Raw genomic sequence first — 21,434 nt, forward strand, 5'->3', positions numbered from 1 at the left:
TTATGCCAATAAGTTTCTCTTAAATACCTTTAAAAATCAATTCTCGATGGAACCAAATCGATTCTGCAGATGTTTCCTTTAATAATTGATCATCACATCGAAATGTCACGGTTCAGCTATTACACATTAACAATGGAGACAAAGCAAGAGAAGATCTCCACATGGGAATGCTGAATAATGAACGACATGTACAATGTACTTACACTTGTAGGGTCTGCAGTGTCAACAATGTTTTAATTGCCACACAGTCTGCAGTATCAGCAATATTTTAATTCTCACATTTAGTTTGCCGTGTCAACAATATTTTAACTGTCACATTTCATTTACAGTATTAACAATATTTTAATTGTTCAATTTAGTTTGCTGTGTAAGCAATATTTTAATTGTTACATTTAGTTTGCTGTGTTCAAAATATTTTGTTACATTTAGTTTGCTGTCAACAATATTTCAATTGTCATATTTTCGTTCAAGCGTTAACAATATTTTATTTGTTACATTTGGTCTGCAGTGTTAAAAATACTTTAAATCTCACATTTGGTTTTCAGTGTTTACAATATTTTGATTGTTACATTTGGTTTGCAGTGTTAACAATATTTTATTCGTAACATTTAGTTTGCTGTGTAAACAATATATTAATTGACACATTTGGTCTGCATTGTTAATAATATTTTGATTGTTACATTCGGTTTGCAGTGTTAACAATATTTTAATTCTTATATATTGTTTGGGTAAACATTATTTTCATTATTTTAATTTTATTTGAAGAGTTAATATTTCAATTTGGCCTATAAAATTTGGCCAGCAGTGTTAACAATATTTTAATTATTATCACATTTGGTTTGCAGTTTTAACAATATTTTAATTGTCACATTTGGTTGGCAGTGTTAACAATATTTTAATTGTCACATTTGGTTGGCAGTGTTAACAATATTTTATTCGTAACATTTAGTTTGCTGTGTAAACAATATATTAATTGACACATTTGGTCTGCATTGTTAATAATATTTTGATTGTTACATTCGGTTTGCAGTGTTAACAATATTTTAATTCTTATATATTGTTTGGGTAAACATTATTTTAATTATTTTAATTTGATTTGAAGAGTTAATATTTCAATTTGGCCTATAAAATTTGGCCAGCAGTGTTAACAATATTTTAATTATTATCACATTTGGTTTGCAGTTTTAACAATATTTTAATTGTAACATTTGGTTGGCAGTGTTAACAATATTTTAATTGTCACATTTGGTTTGCAGTGTTAACAATATTTTAATTGTCACATTTGGTTGGCAGTGTTAACAATATTTTAATTGTCACATTTGGTTTGCAGTGTTAACAATATTTTGATTGTTACATTCGGTTTGCAGTGTTAACAATATTTTAATTCTTATATATTGTTTGGGTAAACATTATTTTAATTATTTTAATTTGATTTGAAGAGTTAATATTTCAATTTGGCCTATAAACTTTGGCCAGCGGTGTTAACAATATTTTAATTGTCACATTTGGTTTGCAGTGTAAATATATTAGTTTTAATTGTAACACTTGGTCCACAGTTCTAAAAAAAACCTTTAATTGTGACATATCAGTTGATATTTTCAAAGCTATCTTAGCACTACGTTATTGTAAAACCATCTGGAACTATGAGGCATAGCCTCTGATGGTTTTACAATATCTCGTAGCACGAAGACAGCTTCGAAAATATGGCACTTGGTGTGCAGTTAATAAAACGGTAAATGCGACAATTTACCTGCAGTGTTAAAAAAGATTTTAAAATGTGACACATGACCTGCAGTGTAAAAAAATATATAACTAGTGCTGCTATGAACACAGAGTACTTCTTCCAATTAGCAACCGGTGATAGAAATAAGCAGAATGTTTTACTAGTCCAACGGACAAATACATCTAGAAATCTACTTGTCCACCAATATTTTCACTTCTCCAAATAAATGGTCTGTACAAGGACAATGTTTTTGATTGCTTAAAAAATGAAACTGCATCGAACACTTTCACTTGTCCACAGGACAACCATCAAGGTACATTTCGCTTGTCCGAACAGATTTTCACTTGTCAGGACACCCGGACAAGTGCTTATTTTAAACGCTGACAACTTTGAACCAATGTATGGATCAACAAAACTATATGTATGCAATATAATAAAAAGGTAACCAGACAATGAATTTGGAGATTTTTTTGTTTTAGATTGCACCAGAATTGTAAAATGATAACAGTCATGTAATATATAGAGATTATTATACGAGCTTGTGTGTCGTACTGATTTTATGAAACATGTGTCAGGATTTTTGTATTGCCCAAGCGAGAGCAAGGGTAATACATGAATCCTGATACAAGTTTCATAAAATCAGTACGACTCACACGCGAGTGTAATAATTTCTTTAATATCCATATTATTATTGTTGTTTTCTTTATGAATAACAAGATCCAACTCAAAATATTTCAGCCACAACTAGAAGGAGACGATGCAATGACGTCATATTTCAAATGGACAGTCCGAGCTGGGACTGGAGAAGCAACATCAAGTTATGACGTCGCTTCCCACAATTACCTCATTACACTTGTTATTACACGTGTGCTTCGTTTGATTATTATTAACTCGGTTATGTTGAACCATATGGATAATAATATAGAATCCGATATTTTTGGATTCCATCTCATAAGAAGGACAAAATTCTGCTAAATTTACAACCTGACAATATAAAAAACATTTCTCACATACTGAGAGATAATGACCAGGTGGTTAGGGATTTTCGAAGCTACACATGTATCTTAGCGCTAAAAAATCGTAAAAACATCGTAGGTTGTGATGTCACCACAGCACACACCATAGTGACGTCAGAACTTACGATGATTTTAAGATTTCGTAGCGCTAAGTACAATTATCACCAATTATCACTACTATAATGTGCTGAGGCGTTTCAAAACAAGGATTCCTTCTCATAGTTGTCATATGTGTTTTAAATATTCTGTGATGATTTTCAGGCTATATTCTGTTCAAAATACTGATGTATATTTTAGGGAGTATGATTTGCCATTTAATGTCAGTGTTGTAGGAGCTATATCCAGTACAATTTCATAGCATTAAGCCATTGCTTCAAAAATATGTGCCCTGAAATCCGAATCACTTTCAACCACCTAAACCTCTCACCTGGACTTTTTATAGGTGACACAACAATCTTCCTAGGACTGGGTTTCTTGGTTCCCAGCGCCTGCCGACCCGGACTCTGATCCGTGTCACCCGACCGCCAGGCTATCAGAGCCTGCTGGAACGATGCCGCACTCTCCGACTCATTGTAAATTCCAGACATCAGCGAGGGCCCATCATACGAACCGCTCACACCATCCGGGCCATTCTGGTCCCAATCCTAAACAATTTCAGTGTAATTTGTAATTTTAAAGCTGCCATGTTAAGAATATTTGCAATACTTAAACATTTTAACTATAGAATACTGTAAACCATAGTCAATAACATTAGTTACCTTGAAATATATATATTTTTTTGTACATTATTATTATTCAAAAATAAAATCTGGTTTGGCCTACCACAAACATTAACACTGGTGTAGGAAGTGTGGGGGGGGGGGGGGGGGCAAGGGAGGGCACATGCGCCCCCTCCCCCACTTTTCAGATATTTTGCTTTATATTTGCTTTATAGGTAGTACTAAACCAAATAACTTCCGGCTGGGTCGAAGTTCGAGGTGCACCGAACTTTTGATAGAGAAGTAAACACCACAAGTCCTGTGATTGGTTATAAATGTGAGTGTGTTGGTTGTAAAAAAAAATAGTTTCATCTGGGCTAAAAATGTATGCAATTTTATTTCATCTAGTACCACTGTGTCAAGTAGCCTTGTGCTTGGAACATGTATGGGGTACCTGTAAAAAAAAGTACTCAAATTTTGTGCGGAACTAGGGTAGTCATAGACGCTACCCGTTATCTCAGAAATGAGCAGCTTGACACCCACTTTTTTGTGTTTCACTTTAAGGGTGAGGGGTGGTAGTATTTATATCCGTGGCGTTTATGTCGATTGATACGTTGCAGGTAGGAGTTTTAGCCACATATGTTACTATTGTCGTCTATGGGATTTGATTTGGTAGTATACACCCTATATGCACATATTCAGTGCATAATAAAAAATATTATGATTTTGTGATTTTATTTAATTAAACTATACTGGTTGATTAATTAGCTGTCCCTGGACCACGCAAGTTCACAATGACCTTTACCTTGACACTAATCACTGTACATGGCTCTGAATGGAGTTTGAATCAAAGTTAGCACTGAGGAAAAATTGGTTTTGGCCTATAATTCATACTGTAAATATTTCAATAATTTCTTTTTACATGGTATTTGACTTGCCATATACAACTGCTCTTAAATATGGTGTTATATATAGGCAACCTGAATTAAGATTTTAATAGCAATTTATTTTTATATTAAAAATAGCATGTGTCAATAGTGGGTTAATGTCTTTTGTTTCCATTAACATAGTTAATTTTTCATGTATGAAATTCTGAAAACTCAAATTTGTAAAGAACTTGATTTTTATTGTCATTTGACATATTTATAGGGTGCTAAGTTATATTTTAGACAAGTTTGTAGTTTTATGCAAAATTTAAAATAAATTTAAAGAAAAACTTCACCAAAGACATAATTAAATTTGTTGTCACTATTGTGCCTTCTGTTCTTAGTTATACATAACAATAATCTTGTTAAACATATCTTTAGATCTCCAGATCAAATATTTTGTTTAATAATCACTTAGTTTGCTCTCATGAAGACCATTTTAGGTTTATACTGGATTCAGAACCAATTCTTTTCAGATATGATTATCTGCCTTGGAGTAAGTTGGTAATTTATTTTATTGTTAAAGCTGTATTACCCAATGTTACTAGCTAAATAAAATGCTGGATTACTGATTGTAGAAATACATCCAATATACATATTGTATTGATCTGGATTAGAAAATAATGCAATAAAATAGATGTTCAGGTAATTATGTCATTTAAAAGTAGTTTTTTAAAGTAATTAATCAAAAATAAATGTGTGAAAGCTGGATGATAATTCCAGATATCACAAATATTAAAAGCTCCAACTACAGTAGGCTACAAATAAAATATAGTCAGGAATATGGGTGGCTCCCAATGGTTTTGATGGTTCATTATGAAAATCAGCATGGCCGATGGATTTGAAATTCCCACACCTGGTAACTTGAAGACGACCACACCCTGCATACAGGATTTCCTCCCAACACTAATGTCCAGAACATTAAGTTATTACTTCATACAGGTACAGTCATGTTGGTGTTTCCTTCCTCAGACAGTGTATTTTTTTAATACTGATATTTCTTTGATGTACCTGTTCAGGTCTCCTAATCTAGGGGTCAGTCAAGTGCATGTGTTTTAATGGAATACTTTAAAGGAGTAGAGGTACTCTGACAATCTTTGTTGTCTCTACATATATACCTGAGTACACACACCCAACTGACAGTAAATATCTTCAGGAGTTTTATTTTAAAACATTTTGTTGTTTAATATGACATATTGCATTTGTACAAAACTGTATACAATATATATGCCTTATGAGGTGTACATTATATTAGGTTGCACTGTAGAAACAACAGTTTCAGTCAGGCTGTCACTTTATGTCAGAATACACCAGATCCTGGTTGTCATAAAAACACATAGCTGGACACTTTTTGAAAAATGTATATTATCAGTATAGGTAGTACTAAACCAAATAACTTCCGGCTGGGGCAAAGTTCGAGGTGCACCGAACTTTTGATAGAGAAGTGAACACCACAAGTCCTGTGATTGGTTATAAATGTGAGTGTGTTGGTTGTAAAAAAAAATAGTTTCATCTGGGCTAAAAATGTATGCAATTTTATTTTATCTAGTACCACTGTGTCAAGTAGCCTTGTGCTTGGAACATGTATGGGGTACCTGTAAAAAAAAGTACTCAAATTTTGTGCGGAACTAGGGTAGTCATAGACGCTACCCGTTATCTCAGAAATGAGCAGCTTGACACCCACTTTTTTGTGTTTCACTTTAAGGGTGAGGGGTGGTAGTATTTATATCTGTGGCGTTTATGTCGATTGATATGTTGCAGGTAGGAGTTTTAGCCACATATGTTACTATTGTCGTCTATGGGATTTGATTTGGTAGTATACACCCTATAATAGTGTAAAAGTGTGTAAATATAAAAGTGTCCTTCCTACGCCACTGATTAGGATAACAACGGACACCTTGTTTATATAGAAATTGTTATTAAAAACAAGAAAATATTGTTAATATGTAATTTTAGTCATCAAAAACCCATCTTCGTAAACATGTTAGAATGGCAGCAAACTCAAGACAGTCCTTTTGATTGGATATAAGCATTAAACAAAACAAAAAGAGAGACAATAATGTTAATAGGGTTTTTTTCTGGTTACAATAATTTATTGTAACAATAATTTTTTTCTTAAAAAACTTAAAGCATATAAATTAATAACATGATGCAACACAATAATAAATATACAGCACTTAATAACTACCTGGTAATTACTTCTACTTGACATAGCTCCAACAACGCTGACATTACGTGCCGAGTCATACTCCCTAAAAGATATATACACACGTACATCAATATTTTGAACAAAACATAGCCTGAAAATCATCACAGAATATTTAAAGGGACATTCCTGAGTTTGCTGCAATGTTTAAGATATTATCGACTAACAGAGACTTTTTAACGATTGTAATTGCATATCAAATATTTTTTTCTGCATAAAATATTAGTGACTGTATATTAAACGTGTTTCTGATAGTTCTAATATTTGTACTAGATTAAATTTCATTTTATTTCCTAAAATATGTTTTTTTCGTACGTACAAAATTATTTCAAGACAGAATCCAGTTTGGGCTTCTTACAAATATCAAAACGACCAGAAACACATTGAATATACAGACACTGATATTCTAAACAAGAAAATATATTTAATATGTAAGTGTAATCGTAGAAATATTTTATTAGTCGGAAACATCTTACAATGAGGCAAACTCAGGAATGTCCCTTTAAAACATCAATAATTACCATTATAGAAAGGAAGACTTGCTTAAAAACACCCCGGCACATTATTTAATCAGCAGCTACTGGCTATTCAACAAGCAGCAACTAGACAGGGCGACACATGCCTTTGATACACCAGGCCTGGTGCTTATAAAACTTTTAAGAGTCTAAGACTCGAGACTCTAATAGAGTCTGAGACACTAATGTCATAACAACGCCATACAAACTGCATGCATGTAATATCATAAGAGACGGAGTCTGGATTCGAATGTTTTATGGGGCGAGACGTAGCCCAGTGGTACAGCGCTCGCTCAGTGCGCGGTTGGTGTGGGATCGATCCCCGTCAGTGGGCCCATTGGGCTATTTCTCGTTCCAGCCAGTGAACCACGACTGGTATATCAAAGGCTGTGGTATGTACTACCCTGTCTATGGGATGGTGCATATAAAAGATCCCTTGCTGCTAATTGAAAAGAGTAGCCCATGATGTGGCGACAGCGGGTTTTCTCTCTCAATATCTGTGTGGTCCATAACCATACATCTGGCGCCATATAACCATAAATAAAATGTGTTAAGTGCGTCGTTAAATAAAACATTTCTTTCTTTCTTACTAAAAGTTTTATAAGCACAGGCCCAGTTGCAGGACACTGGTTGGAACTGGAAATTGGTTCAGTGAGGGGAACAATCCTATATCTAACACATTTACAGTGAGCATGCTATCACCAAACTATATTTCACCATATTAAGTCCAGTGTTATGCAAATGAAGAAAGAAAGAAAGGAATGTTTTATTTAACAACGCACTCAACACAACATATGGCACTGGACCACACAGACAACGAGACAGGACTCCTGCTAAAGCCACGCAATGGGCTAATCTTTCCGATTAGCAAAAGGGATCATTTATATGCAGTATCCCAGAGACAGGAATAGTACATACCACAACCTTAAAAGACCCGTGTACATGAATACTGCATTTATGTGACCATCTCGGAAATGTCTACTGGACATCATGATTTAACACAGACTACCTGTCTACATGCACACAGGAGGAGAATGAAAAGTTGTGGGGCAGAAGGTGCTAGTCTAGTTGTGGAACTAAAATAACCATTGCTCTGTTTTTTTATCACCGTGTGTGTCTACACACGTACTGGATTTAAGGAAAACACAGTGTGTAGATGTGGATTGTAAATGGGGCTGTACTGACCTATAGGAATTCACAGGTCTTGGAGACATGCTCTGTCTTGGACCCATGGCCTGTAAAGTACAAGAACAAATAACTGTTATGAGAAGTGTATAGTCAACATGGTAAATATCCAAATTAATTTTAATCAAGGAAAGATGGACTATTTCAGGGCTTGATCTTAGTGGTAGCCTGGGGTGTTTTGGCTACCAATTACCCACTCAGGCTACCGGATATCTAAACCTGGTAGTCCGCCAGGCTACTAGATTTCGTTTTGCACATCCAGTTACTATGCAATCAACAAGATGATTAAACATCTAAAAAAGCAACCTAAAACAAATAAAAATAAATGATTTTGCTATTTTCTCTCCTTTTTTAAAAGTTTATTAAAACTATGGGCTACCAATTTTACTGAGGACTACCAGGTTTCATAACCTGGCAGCCTGGTGGGCTACCACTGAAAAAAGGTTACGGTCAATGCCTGTGTTTCCTTTCAATTAATTAAGTGTTACACCCTCCCTACAGCTGTAGTTGTCAATCTGCATCATTGCACCTGTTCATAAACCAATGAGCAAAATTATTTGTGCTGCTTAGAATAAGTTATTTCTATCCTTGTCAAAGTATGTCTCGGTGCAGTTTCAGATAGAGACATTGCTTTTGGTTCTAACTTGTTTTGGGGTAGATCAAACAAAAACTGCTAACATGAAATTAAAAACAATGTTATGCTCCGTTATACTCCGTTAAACTACTAATCTCACTGGTGTTAATTTCATGTTGTTAAATTTGTGTTTAATCGTTTGTTACAGTGTTCTTCTTACAGAAGATTTGACCATTTATGAACTTTTAGCAAAATTGTAATAAGGGGATGAATAAAGGTCTAATTTCTTAGATGCCTTCAGAAAAGAGGGGGCTCATTCAAAGACATAGGCCTATTTCTGGTAAAATATGGTAAATGAATACTTAATAACATGCCAACTGTAAAAAGAAAACATCAGCTACTCAGTGCAAATAAAGTTAAAAATGTAAAAATATGTGCGAGGTTAGAGCAATGAGAGCAAATATGTTTTAATGAATTTTTTTTTTTTTTAATTAGTTTTCGAAACTGTTTTTCATACAGTTGTGGCTGTATTTTGATAGATCTACAAGTAGTCAAACTACATAATGATGAAGTTGGTTCAAATTCTACCAACATATGGCAGGGAACAATAAATATAAAATTTTGAACATAATCTGGCAAAATATATTATTGTTAAGTAATTATGTGTTTTGTTTTATATGATTGTGTCTTTGTGTAACCAGAATGATTCACAAACCAATCTACATGCTGTAGAATAGAAGAAAGCAGAATGCTGACAATACTACAGCGTGTTTAGTAAGACGTTTATAATGGCAGCTTACCGTAATCGGAATACTTCTGTGTTTCTTAAGAGCACCTTTGATGTGAAATGCAGCAAAACATCGAGTACAGTAATGTTCAGAACACTGCTGACACGACTGAAAGAAAGAAACAAAATTAAACAGAGTTAATCATAACCCAAAAAGGGCTAGTAGCAATCTTTAGGGGTTGTTTAACAGTTACGAAATGCTCTAGAGAGGAAGAGGGTACATCATGAGATGTATAATGAAAGTTAAAGGGGACTGCATGGTCTAATTTTTATTTGTAAAGTAAAATACAGCCAATCATTGCTATTTTGTTCTTTAACATCACATTTTCTACCTGGTATTTATTACCAAACTAAACAAACAGAAATACAAACAGAAAATCGAATAATATTGGTCAAATTAAATCATTATGATAGGAACATTGGGAGGGGAGAGAGATGAGTGCTATGTAATTTTATATGGGGGAATGGCCCCAGCATTACAAAATGTTGCATGGGGGGAGTATTTAAAAACGGCTAAATTTGATATTATGTCATTGTTGAATGGCTTCTTTTGGCACTTTACCAAATATTTGACAGCCAATAGCCAATGATTGATTAATCAATGTGCTCTTGTGGTGTCGTTAAACAAAAGAAACAAAATCTTTTGGCACTCGAACAAGACTACAAAATATACTCAACAACAAAAGTTTAGCTAATGTTAAAAAAATGGCATAACATTTATAAATTAACCTATTTTCATTAATTAGTATTCACATCTGAAATGTTTACCATTTACAAACAACATAAACTCAGCAACCTTTGCCTTAACACAACAGGAGGACCTGGTTTTCTTTTAAGTTTATTCAACCATGGTAAATCTAGACGTCATAAAAGATATTTGCTAAACTTTCGTTGTTGAGTATATCTACATGGCACTTCAGTAAGACTATACTATATATTTATTTATTATATAGACCTGCTGAAGTGCTATAAAGATCGGTACTAGCCCCTGTGTATTACATTTTATCATTTTGACAAGACTCACTATCAATAATTGACAGCACTATAGACAGGACTTTAACTTGAACCATGCATTCCACTGTCAAGTCCTGAATCAACATGGTTCACATTTCGGTCTTAATTATTAACGAAGTTTTATACACGTAACAGGGCTAGCTCTGCCACTCGCCAAATTTCCCAACTGCAAATTTTAAGAACAAATTTGTTTTTAATTTGACGAAAAAAAATTAGTGTCATAATTCATATTTTGTTGCACGACAGCATGGGTTTTACATTTTTTGAGATGATTTAACCCGGGGTAAAAATAGGAAAATGTATCAAACTGGTTCATAATATTCTTATTGTAGTTGGGGTTTTTAACTCTGTGAATGGATTGATGGATGGATGGATGGATGGATGGATGGATGGATGGATGGATGGATGGATGGATGGATGGATGGATGGATGGATGAAGGCTTACACTGGAACAAATTTTGTTTGAATCAATTTTCAGATATGTAGAGTACATGTATTTCCCTGAAAATTATTCAAAAATGGTTAATTTAAAGAAGATTTTTTTAGCCAATGACTAAATGTTATAGTCACTTTGTATGTAAATTAGCATTTGGCTAAGTTGGCAATGGACAGGGCGAGTCCTGATGAATGAACGAACGAACGAACGAACGAACGAACGAACGAAGGAAGGAAAAAAAAAAAAAAATTGAATGGATAACAACACCTCAGTATGGAAATAAATTAATTAGACATCAAAGATAAATAACTGAATGAATTATAATGTAAACATGTTCAATAATCAAAAACGATAAAACGGAAAACATATTCACCAGTGCAGCATTTCGATCCTCACACTGGCCACATTTCAGAACCTTCGGCTTGTTTTCTTTGCCATCAAGTGGTCGCTGAGCAATGTACTTTAACGTCCCAGGCTGGCTGCTGCGTTCAGGTATAACTAAAGAAACAAAATTTAAGTTATATAATAATATGAAGAGCACTATATATTCATATTAGTCATTTTGAGAGAAAACATTTGTTTTGCAACATTAAATAGCATGCATCATATGAAACACAGTTTTAACATCCTGCTCAATGGGCATAAATTACCTTTTGATAGAAACTTTATTGTCATTATGCTGAATTGTACTAACATCACTATATTTTCACATTTAACTCGAAAAAAATTGGAAATGTTTACACATCGTGTTTTGCAAATGAACTCTTCATATACTATTGGACAGGAAAAACACAAATTGCAACATAATCATAAAGTTGTTTGGATGGTGATGTGAAATTAACAGAAGAACACTGAAATTTAGCGATTTCGTGATTTCAAGCTAACAGATGTACTTGAAAAAAGAGGATTCCTGTTTTGATTACTAGCATGATCATTTACACATAGTCATGGGGATTATGTACGGAGTTTTTGTATTTACTATTATTTCTAATATGAAAACATGAGTGAAATATTTTTTAAAAGTTCAGGGTGCAAGTGAAAAGATTCCAGACACTAGAGGTGATAATAATCCATAAATTGTTACACATATTAACAAACTAGTAGACATGGATGATCATTATATCCACAAAAGAACCGAAACCACTTACCTATTGGTTCATCCTTCAGTATTTTGATTCCCTTTTCCTTTTTCTGAAAAAAAATAAAGGTTTCAGCAAAAAATATTAACGTTTCTTTAGACAATACCCCAGAACTAAGTTTAATGACAGCTATTTGTTGTTTAAGTAGCATATATATATATAATTGTATTGTGGTAAAACACACAAGGGTAATAATCTCTTAATCATATAATCTCAAGTTTAATACAGTTTTTTGTAAACTGGTAAACTGTACACACAACTTTAATTCCAGTCTGCTAGATACCCAAATGACATAAGAATATGTGGTGAAGTGTCTTTTTGAATGGAAATATCATCAAACTCGAATGACGTCATTTTGGATGTCCTTACATCAAAATAAACTAGTGCTTAACATTTTCTGAATGCTGGACAGCTTTCAGTGTAAAATTGCTATTGGAATGTTTTTATTTGCTGACTATGAATGCATGTCAATTATGGAGTGTCACCCTAGTACGTTTGCTTAAATGTCAATAAACCTAGTGCCGTGACCTCGATCAATTTACATCTAATGTGCAAAGTTATCAAGTTCTTAAAGTATGTGATCTGAAAAATATCACATACTTTGATTGCACTGAAAATGTAAGATGTTATATGATAAATATATATACAGTCAGACCTCATTACAACGACCGTCGTTACAACAACATTTACACCATCCAACCACAAATTGTTGGTAAGGAACATACACCAATGTTATTCTGTTCATTACATCGGAATTCACACCTTCCAACACCGACAGAGCAAATTAGGACCAAATGTGCACCCGACGTCTAAAAACACCTCTTTACAACATTACATAATCACAGATGCCGTAACACGTTGGCAGTACACACAGCCATTTGGCATCCTTGATCTCGTTGCGAGCCGACAGTGTCACATGATGTCCGAGTTACAGATGTCGGCTAACTCTGTAGACGTCTGTTGCTTTTGAACATAAGCCTTTAGTCATTCAGTTAAAGGATTAACTTCAAACAATCAAGTCTACTGGAAGTAGGTACCAATTAATTAGATGGACTGTGGATGTACTTTGATCAATAATAACATACTTAGTATTTAATGATGGTCTGTGATCCATCCTTGTCAGTAAGACCATTGGGCTATTTCTCATTCCAGCCAGTGCACCACGACAGGTATATTATATGCCTTGGTATGTACTATCCTGTCTATGGGATGGTGCATATAACTAATCCCTTGCTACTATTGACACTCAATAGCCGATCATTAATAAATCAATCTGCTCTAGTGCTGTCATTAAACAAAATAAATTTTTATAATGGCAATTTCGATTTAACTACAAAGTGACCCAGCAGGACAAATATGGTCACTATAACGAGGTCTGACTGTGTGTGTATATATACAGATATAGATATAGATATAGATATAGATATAGATATAGATATAGATAGATATACAGATATTCAGATATATAGATAGATAGATATATATATATATATATATATATATATATATTTAACTGAAGAAGAAAACAAAAAAACAGATAGTACCCAACATGTATTTCAATTCAAAATAACTTGAACTTGTTACGGACTACTTGTAGTTAACTTGAGTTTTAGCCAAGCACACACTTATTGTACTGCACATTTTTATACTTTTTCTGCTTCCCTCATACCCTAACTTGATGTCTGTAATATACAGGTAAATCATCAAGTTTTATTTTCTTTTTAACATTGTTGTCAGGGGTTTTTTTTTAAGTGGATGGTTTTAAGACAAAGATTTTTGGTTTTAATTGAAAATAATGTAGATAAAGTCTCATATTTGTCTGAAGATGAGACATCACTAAGTGACTTTATAAATTCTAACTTAATTTCTTACCTGCTAATAACCAAAACAAACCAATCAATTAGAACTTACCTTTGGTTTCGTCTTTTCCAAAACTTCAGTAGCGTAGTTATTGAGAGTTCCAGTTTGCCCTTTTGACCAGAAACCTCCACCTTTCCTCCTAAAATGACAGTTATGTAATAGATACATAATATTAATAATGGATAATTAGTGTTTTTAATAGCCATTTCTTTTCCAAAAAATAACAATTTTAAAACATGGCATATTGTCAACACTGAAAACAATAATTTAATGTACTACACTATAAAATAAAAATTTACTTCACATTTTATTATTCAACATCAAACTACCCTTCTTTATTTAGTTCCTTCATGGATCATGGCTTTCCATATATTTATAAAATTTAAAAAGGATAAAACTAACTTTTAAGAATACTGAATATTAAGTAAACTTTCCATTCGGTGTGTAGACTTTTTAGAGATACTGTTCTACACTGTTAAACATTAAGCAGTCACTAAAGGGAGTATCAAAAGATGGTCTCTTAAGACAGGTGGCTGTTTATTACAGGTGAGCTTGCATTAAGTGTAAATCACATGGCTTGGGAGAATAAGAGTGGCCTTTAAAGACAGGTGGCTGTTTAAAACAGTTTAGCTTGTACTACATGTAACAGTACATCAGATGATTTGGGCAAATAAGAGTGACCTTTTAAGACAGGTGTCTGCTTAAAACAGGTCAGCTTGTACTAAATGTATATCAGATGATTTGTGAGAATAAGAGTGGACTTTTAAGTGGCTGCTCAAAACATGTAAGTCTGTACTGTATTAGGTATATATGGTTTAATAAAAGACTGGCTTCTTTAGACAGGTAGCTGCTTAACAGAGGTGGCCACTTGAGATTGTATTTACAAAACTCACTCTCTTTCTTCTTTCTCTCTTCTCATGGCGAATTTCAGTTCTCTCAATCTGTCTTCCATCTTTATGTTCTCAATTTCCAATCTTTTTGTCTGGTCCTTGGCATTCCTTAAATTCCTAAACATGACAGAAGAGAAACAGAATTATGTATATTCTACTGGAACAATTATTAAAAAGAAAGTTTTAAAAGGTACATGGAACTAAAATTACTAACAGTGATAATTTTAATATAATAAGCAAAAGTTGCTATATTTTGGTTTGTTTGGGGCTTATTAATTTATTTGTTTTGTTTTGGGTAGTTTTTTTTCTTTTTGGAGTTTGGGGGGTTGTGGGTTTGTTTGGGGGTTTTGGGGGGTAGGAGGTGCAATTATAGCTTAAATGGCAATTCTTATACGAGTTAAAATAACATAATATACTATTATATAATTATTTTATCAGTCTTCATGAAAACATTTTAAAGTTTACAGAATTTTATCTACTATTACTTGTACATGTATTTATGTTAACAATGTATAACGAAACTAAATTTCAAAAGGAAACAATATTTATTACTTTATTTAAAACAATATATTTATTCCCTTAATAAAAGAAATAGACTGGCAAACAGGCTGTGCATGTAAACCTAAATAAATGTCACTATATAATCTTTATGAAAACTAAGTATATGAAATATTTCAGGAATTACTTAAATACCACAAGTAAAATATTCTATTGGCTAAGGAACACATACACAATCCCTGCAACTGCCCACGGCAACTGGTACTGCCATGGAGTTATTAATTCTTCATGGCACTTTTTTGTCTTGGGATTATATTCAGTGTTTTTTTCAATGGCATGTTTGTTGCTGTGGACATATTCTTAATTGCAGGGGTTGCATACACATAGTTTGACCAAGTTACTTGCACAGAATATCACTGAACAAATAAATTCAATATTATGCAAGACTCATGTGTAAAAAAAAAGAAAAAGACTTTTAATAAAAATGAAAAGCAGTAATGTAATATGCAAATACAGACAGCCATTGCGGTTCACTTCAGCATTCAGCAATGTCGATATAAAACTTTTTTTTAGATTAACATCCACATTTCTTTGCTAATGCAACTTCAATGAACGTTTTTGACACAGACAAATGTTCTATTTTAAAAGTTTCAGCCAATACTTTCTGATTATTATGCCGATTAATGTTCTTATCCTGTTTATAAAATACAAATGTCAAATGAAGACTTCAACTATTACATACTCTTCAAAAAAATAATTCTAATAAGAATTTACAATTGTCAAAATTGTAAGGTATATTAGCTGTGGGGAATGGTTATATGATAATAGTGAATTAATTGGGCAGACATTACAACCAGTAGTTCAGTATTATAGTAGGTTTTATGAACACCAAAGATCTTGAAGGACAATTGGGGGGGTCAGAAGTGAAATTTGAAAGTTGAAGTTTTTTTATCAGTAAATCGCAAATTCAAACAATAAAAATGAATAAAAAACAAAACAATAAAAACTGTATGATCAACAGAATGAAAAAGATTGACAGAAATAATGTTCCACGGTGATTAATCGACCTTCCTGGAACTTGTCAAAATCGAGAATGACACCCCATGCACGTGTACGGGGCAACTGCGTGATGCATGTGCAAACTATGGAATGTGTTTCGGTGTGTTGATAAACAGACCTGAACGTTCTTTACTAGGTTAAAACGTACGTTCGGTCTAATAGTTGATATTAACATTAATATTTCAGGTTCCCCTACTTTTTTTGAAGAGTATATATTAGCTTCAGCCTTTGTTTCTGCTGAAGTGATTTTCTGAACTGCAAGAGCTGATAGAGCATGCACAACGTATAGATTTTACAGGCCATAAGTGCAACAAAGACTGATAATCAATACAAAAAAAAAATCCCAGAAAGCTGTGCATGCAGAAACTGCATTACCATCTAGGTGTATAAGATAAATACAATGTATAGTCTAACATGATCATAATGAAATACATTAAAAGGCCATTAATTGTCCTAACTTGAAGGCCAAGATCTAAACAGCTAATAGCAAAATTAGTTTCTTAAAGGCAGAGTCATCCTGCAACTGACCTACCAAAAGTAAATTTTTGTGCATACTTAGATAAGAACTTTGTTTTTGTTTAATGACACCACTAGAACACACTGATTAATTAATCATTGACTACTGGATGTCAAACATTTGGTAATTCAGATTTGTAGTCATCAGGCTATTGGATGTCAAACATTTGGTAATTCTGACTCATAGTCATCAGAGGAAACATGCTACATTTTTCCTAATGCAGCGAGGGATCTTTTATATGCACTTTCCCAGAGACAGGAAAGCACATACCACAGCCTTTGACCAGTTGTGGTGTACTGGTTGGAATGAGAAAAAACACAGTCAGTTGAATGAATTCACCGAGGTGGCTCGATCCTACTTAGTTAGCCAAAGACTGTAAAAGTTAAAAAGTTAGTGTTTTATTTAATCATAATTTGGTATTTTGAACATGTGGTCTTTGAGGAAACCTGCCACATTTTTCCATAGACAGAACAGCACATACCACACCTTTTGATGTACCAGACATGGGGCACTGGTTTGGATGGAATTAAGTTAAAATGTGTTTTGTTTAACAACATCACTAGGGCACATTGATTTATTAATCATCTATCATTTGATGTCAAAGGAAACCCGGTACATTTTTCAATTTAAAACAAGGGATGTTTTATGTGCACCTGCTACATGTACCCACAAAAATTGCAGGTCATTTTTCAAGACACAAAAAATTTACAGTTTGTTTTTGTTTAACAACACCACTAGAGCTCAATGATTTATTAATCATCGGCTATTGAATGTCAAACATTTGGTGATTTTGACATATAGTCTTAGAGAGAAAACCTGCTACATTTTTCCATTAGTAGCAAGGGATCTTTTATATGCACCATCCCAGACAGGATAGCACATACCATGGTCTTAGAGACAAATCGATGAATGATTCATTTTCCTATTATTTAGCTTTGTGATTCTGTTATAGTTTAATTCCATAATGCTCTAAAATACATCTGAGAGGTCCTAATCCATAAAATCCATTTGGGAGGGGGGGGGGGGGGGGCAATGACATGAGGCAGAATGCCAATGGAACTTTGGGGGAGATTTGGAGGGGATCATTAAAAAAAATGAAAATGTATTTATAATAAAATTATAACTGTCACAAAAGTTAGGGGGACCCAGGTAACTACCTCCACCCTAGATCCGCCTATGCTAATTTGTCACACACTATCCCAAACCCATCCTTCACAACATGCTGTCCTATTTCCGGCAGGTCATATTTTTTTCTTAGCTGGACATATTTCCTTTGGCCTGAGCTGTCTGAATAAAGTACTTTTTGGATCAAATTAAATATTAATAATTTATATCTTTAGACAATATTCTGTTGGGCCATTTACTAAGTCAAAGTTTTTGTTGTGGTGCATTGTCTTGAATGAAAAATAACCGAATGTGCCACTGATGGGGTTCGATCCTAGACTGACAGTACACCAAGCGAGCACTTTACCACTGGGCTACATCCTGCCCCTTTACTGAGTCAAATGCTGTACAACTCTGCGTTTAGAAATTAGAATAGTAAATTTACTATTACATTAATTGAATATTGAATATATACATAATATGGTGATACTGACATCCAGATATTACAGTAAAGGTGAAGCTACAATATTTCAGTGACAAGCTGGTACATATACATTGTACATATATATGTGTACTTACATATACCGGGATCTGTAAACAATTAAAACAAACAAAAAAAGCTATGTGAAAACAGAGCATATAACTTGTGTATCTAAATTAAGCTTTTAAAAATAATTCACTGCTGCAAAACATGCACATTTATTAAAGTTATTTTTAAAAATCCTTTTGTCTTTAGTCTTAAAGTAGTAAAAATCTGAAATGTTCATGTCCAAAACATGAAATGAGGTTAACATTCTTTACCCCTCAGTTAAACCTTTTTTTTAAATTTAATTTGTTTTGTCATTCGAAGTGAAAGGTTTTTTTTTTAATGTCAAAAACATGTGGGAGGGGGCAAATATGCTGACAGTTCTAGCATAATGCCATAATGGGTAATAAAACCTTGGCACACATACACACACACACACACATACACACACACACACATATACACACACATATACACACACACATACACATACACACACACATACACCATAAATGTTAAATTGTTAAGTATGCACACAGTTACCTTTTTAACATTAGCATTTCAGGTAAGAAATAAAAATCCAGACATGAACTTGCAGCAGTAATTAATACAATAATGGTAACAACAACTACTTACTGAGCTTTCAGCTTGAATGACGTATCATCGGAATGCCGGGTCGACGTGTTAAATCCAGACATCTTCACTGTTTCTCAGGTATATCTGCATTAATATGAGGTCAACATTTTAATTAAATGTGCCTTACACTCATCACTATACACAGGGGTGCAGAAATCGAAAATATTTTACTAGCCCGCCGGACCAGAACTAACTAAAATTTACTAGCCCGCCAGAATTTCTATTAATCCACCAGCCTATAGAAAATATACTTTTGCTTAGCAATATTTTAACATCACTGGCGTAGAAAGTGGGAGGGGGCACTTTTCTTGATCCAGTAGCACCATGTATGCATGTGTGCCCCACACACACATTTTTTGACACCTCCCTACACCATTGTATGCATATATATATTTAATAACAAAAACATTAAGGACACTTGGTAAGTTATCAACATAACATGGCAAAGGAACGAAATCAGACCCCAAACCTTGATTGACAAATCAATACGTGTTGAAATATTCTGATCAAGACTAGGCTACTTTATTCACATTTCTTTCATATAGATTTATAAAATTCAAGTGACATTCCACAAGTATTTAACAGAAGAATCTATTCAAAACACACCGGCAACATACTTTCAACGTAAACAAATCATTATTTTTTTGGGAACAACTTACCTTTGACCTTTGACTGGGAATTAGACTAAATTGCAACCACTATCAAAATGGAACCATTTTTGTTGTCGAAAACGGAACCGATTTGGCTATAACGGCACCTCAATGTAATGGCAAAAAATAATATCTTGAAGATATATAGATTGTGGGGTGCCGTTTCAATCAATGCTAGGTTCCATTTTGTCCAATTTGGTTTCATTTTTCGTTTGGCGTTGTTTTGGCATGGTTCCGTTTTCGCTATAACCAGTTGCACTTGAGCAGTTCGGAACTCTTAAGTTGGTTATTGGCAATGTGGCGCATGTGTTTCGATATTCTAAAACTTTTGTTTGAATGATTTTGAATTCTTGCATGACTGATGCGTAGTCACGGATTCAATGCAAGAAATAAAAAATAAATCAAATCAAATCAAATAAATAAAATTATAATACAGTCAGTCAGAAAAAGATAGATCACCCGTCGGACTGGTAGTTGCATTTTTTAACTTGTCCATCAGAATTTTTACTCTCATTTGGTGACCGGGCAAGTACTTTCTGCACTCCTGGTACATCATCTCTCAACATCTAAATTGTGTAAGCTAATGGTTTGTTTAGTTTCACTTGTTTGATAGCACTACATGTCAGTGTTCGAAATAAGCACTTAATCCGTTTGTCCTGACAAGTGATAATCTGCTGGGACAAGCAAAATGTACCTTAGTGGTTGTCCAGTGGACAAGTTCAAATTTATAATGCTGTTTCATTTTGAGCAATCAAAAACACTGTCCTTGCTCTTGAATATAACTAACAACTTATTTGGACAAGTAAAAAATATTGATGGACAAGAAGATTTGTAGATGTACTTGTCAGGTGGACTATAGAAAAATTCTGCTTATTTCTATTACTGCATACATGTATGTAATCATGAACACAAGAATTCTGTAAAATTAATTGTCTGACCTACATGTACTATATACTTATTCAGTGTGATTGATAGTTGTATCCATGTATATATTAACTTATAATTCTTAGGTGCAGGATGTAGCCCAGTAGTAAAGCTTTCATCTGATACTCAGTGGAACTAGGATGGATTCAGGACTGTGGGTGGGACCATTGGGCTATTTCTCAATCCAGCCAGTGTTCCACAACTGGTGTAACAAAGGATGTGGGGGAAAATATCTGCCCGGTAAACCCCCCTCCCCTAACCCCTGAACTTAACTAAAATTAATAAAGGGGAGAGGATCAGGCGGATATTATACCAAATATGGTATGTACTATCCTGTCTGTGGGATGCTGCATATAAAGGCTTCTAGACGTTTCGTACCCAAACCCGTTCGTACCATACCGTTTCGTAACCACTAGCATACCAGTTCGTAACCAATTAAATAATGTCATACATTACACCTAACATTAATATATTTTTTAAATACACAATTATAATGTTATATTACAAACATATTGTAACATTTAGCAAAAAATGTGTTGTAATAATCACTC

At 33.7% G+C, this 21,434-nt stretch overlaps 1 protein-coding gene across 2 annotated transcripts in view; it reads right to left on the minus strand.

Annotated features, from left to right (window-relative positions):
• Positions 1-21,434, minus strand: part of LOC121373500 (zinc finger B-box domain-containing protein 1-like) — a 36,686-nt gene that overhangs the window by 13,923 nt on the left and 1,329 nt on the right. Inside the window, exons 2-11 of one of the 2 annotated variants that reach the window (XM_041500174.1) lie at positions 19,310-19,393; positions 18,727-18,738; positions 14,973-15,086; positions 14,131-14,218; positions 12,229-12,271; positions 11,454-11,578; positions 9,644-9,739; positions 8,270-8,319; positions 6,552-6,615; positions 3,167-3,383 (exon numbers count right to left, since the gene is read on the minus strand). In XM_041500174.1, coding sequence (XP_041356108.1) covers positions 3,167-3,383; positions 6,552-6,615; positions 8,270-8,319; positions 9,644-9,739; positions 11,454-11,578; positions 12,229-12,271; positions 14,131-14,218; positions 14,973-15,086; positions 18,727-18,738; positions 19,310-19,371 — 871 coding nt within the window. In that variant the 5' untranslated portion in view covers positions 19,372-19,393. The remainder of the gene's footprint in view (positions 1-3,166; positions 3,384-6,551; positions 6,616-8,269; positions 8,320-9,643; positions 9,740-11,453; positions 11,579-12,228; positions 12,272-14,130; positions 14,219-14,972; positions 15,087-18,726; positions 18,739-19,309; positions 19,394-21,434) is intronic. The other variant, XM_041500180.1, reaches the window with a different exon arrangement.

Source organism: Gigantopelta aegis, chromosome 1 (genome assembly GCF_016097555.1).
Source record: "Gigantopelta aegis isolate Gae_Host chromosome 1, Gae_host_genome, whole genome shotgun sequence".
NCBI lineage: Eukaryota > Metazoa > Mollusca > Gastropoda > Neomphalida > Peltospiridae > Gigantopelta > Gigantopelta aegis.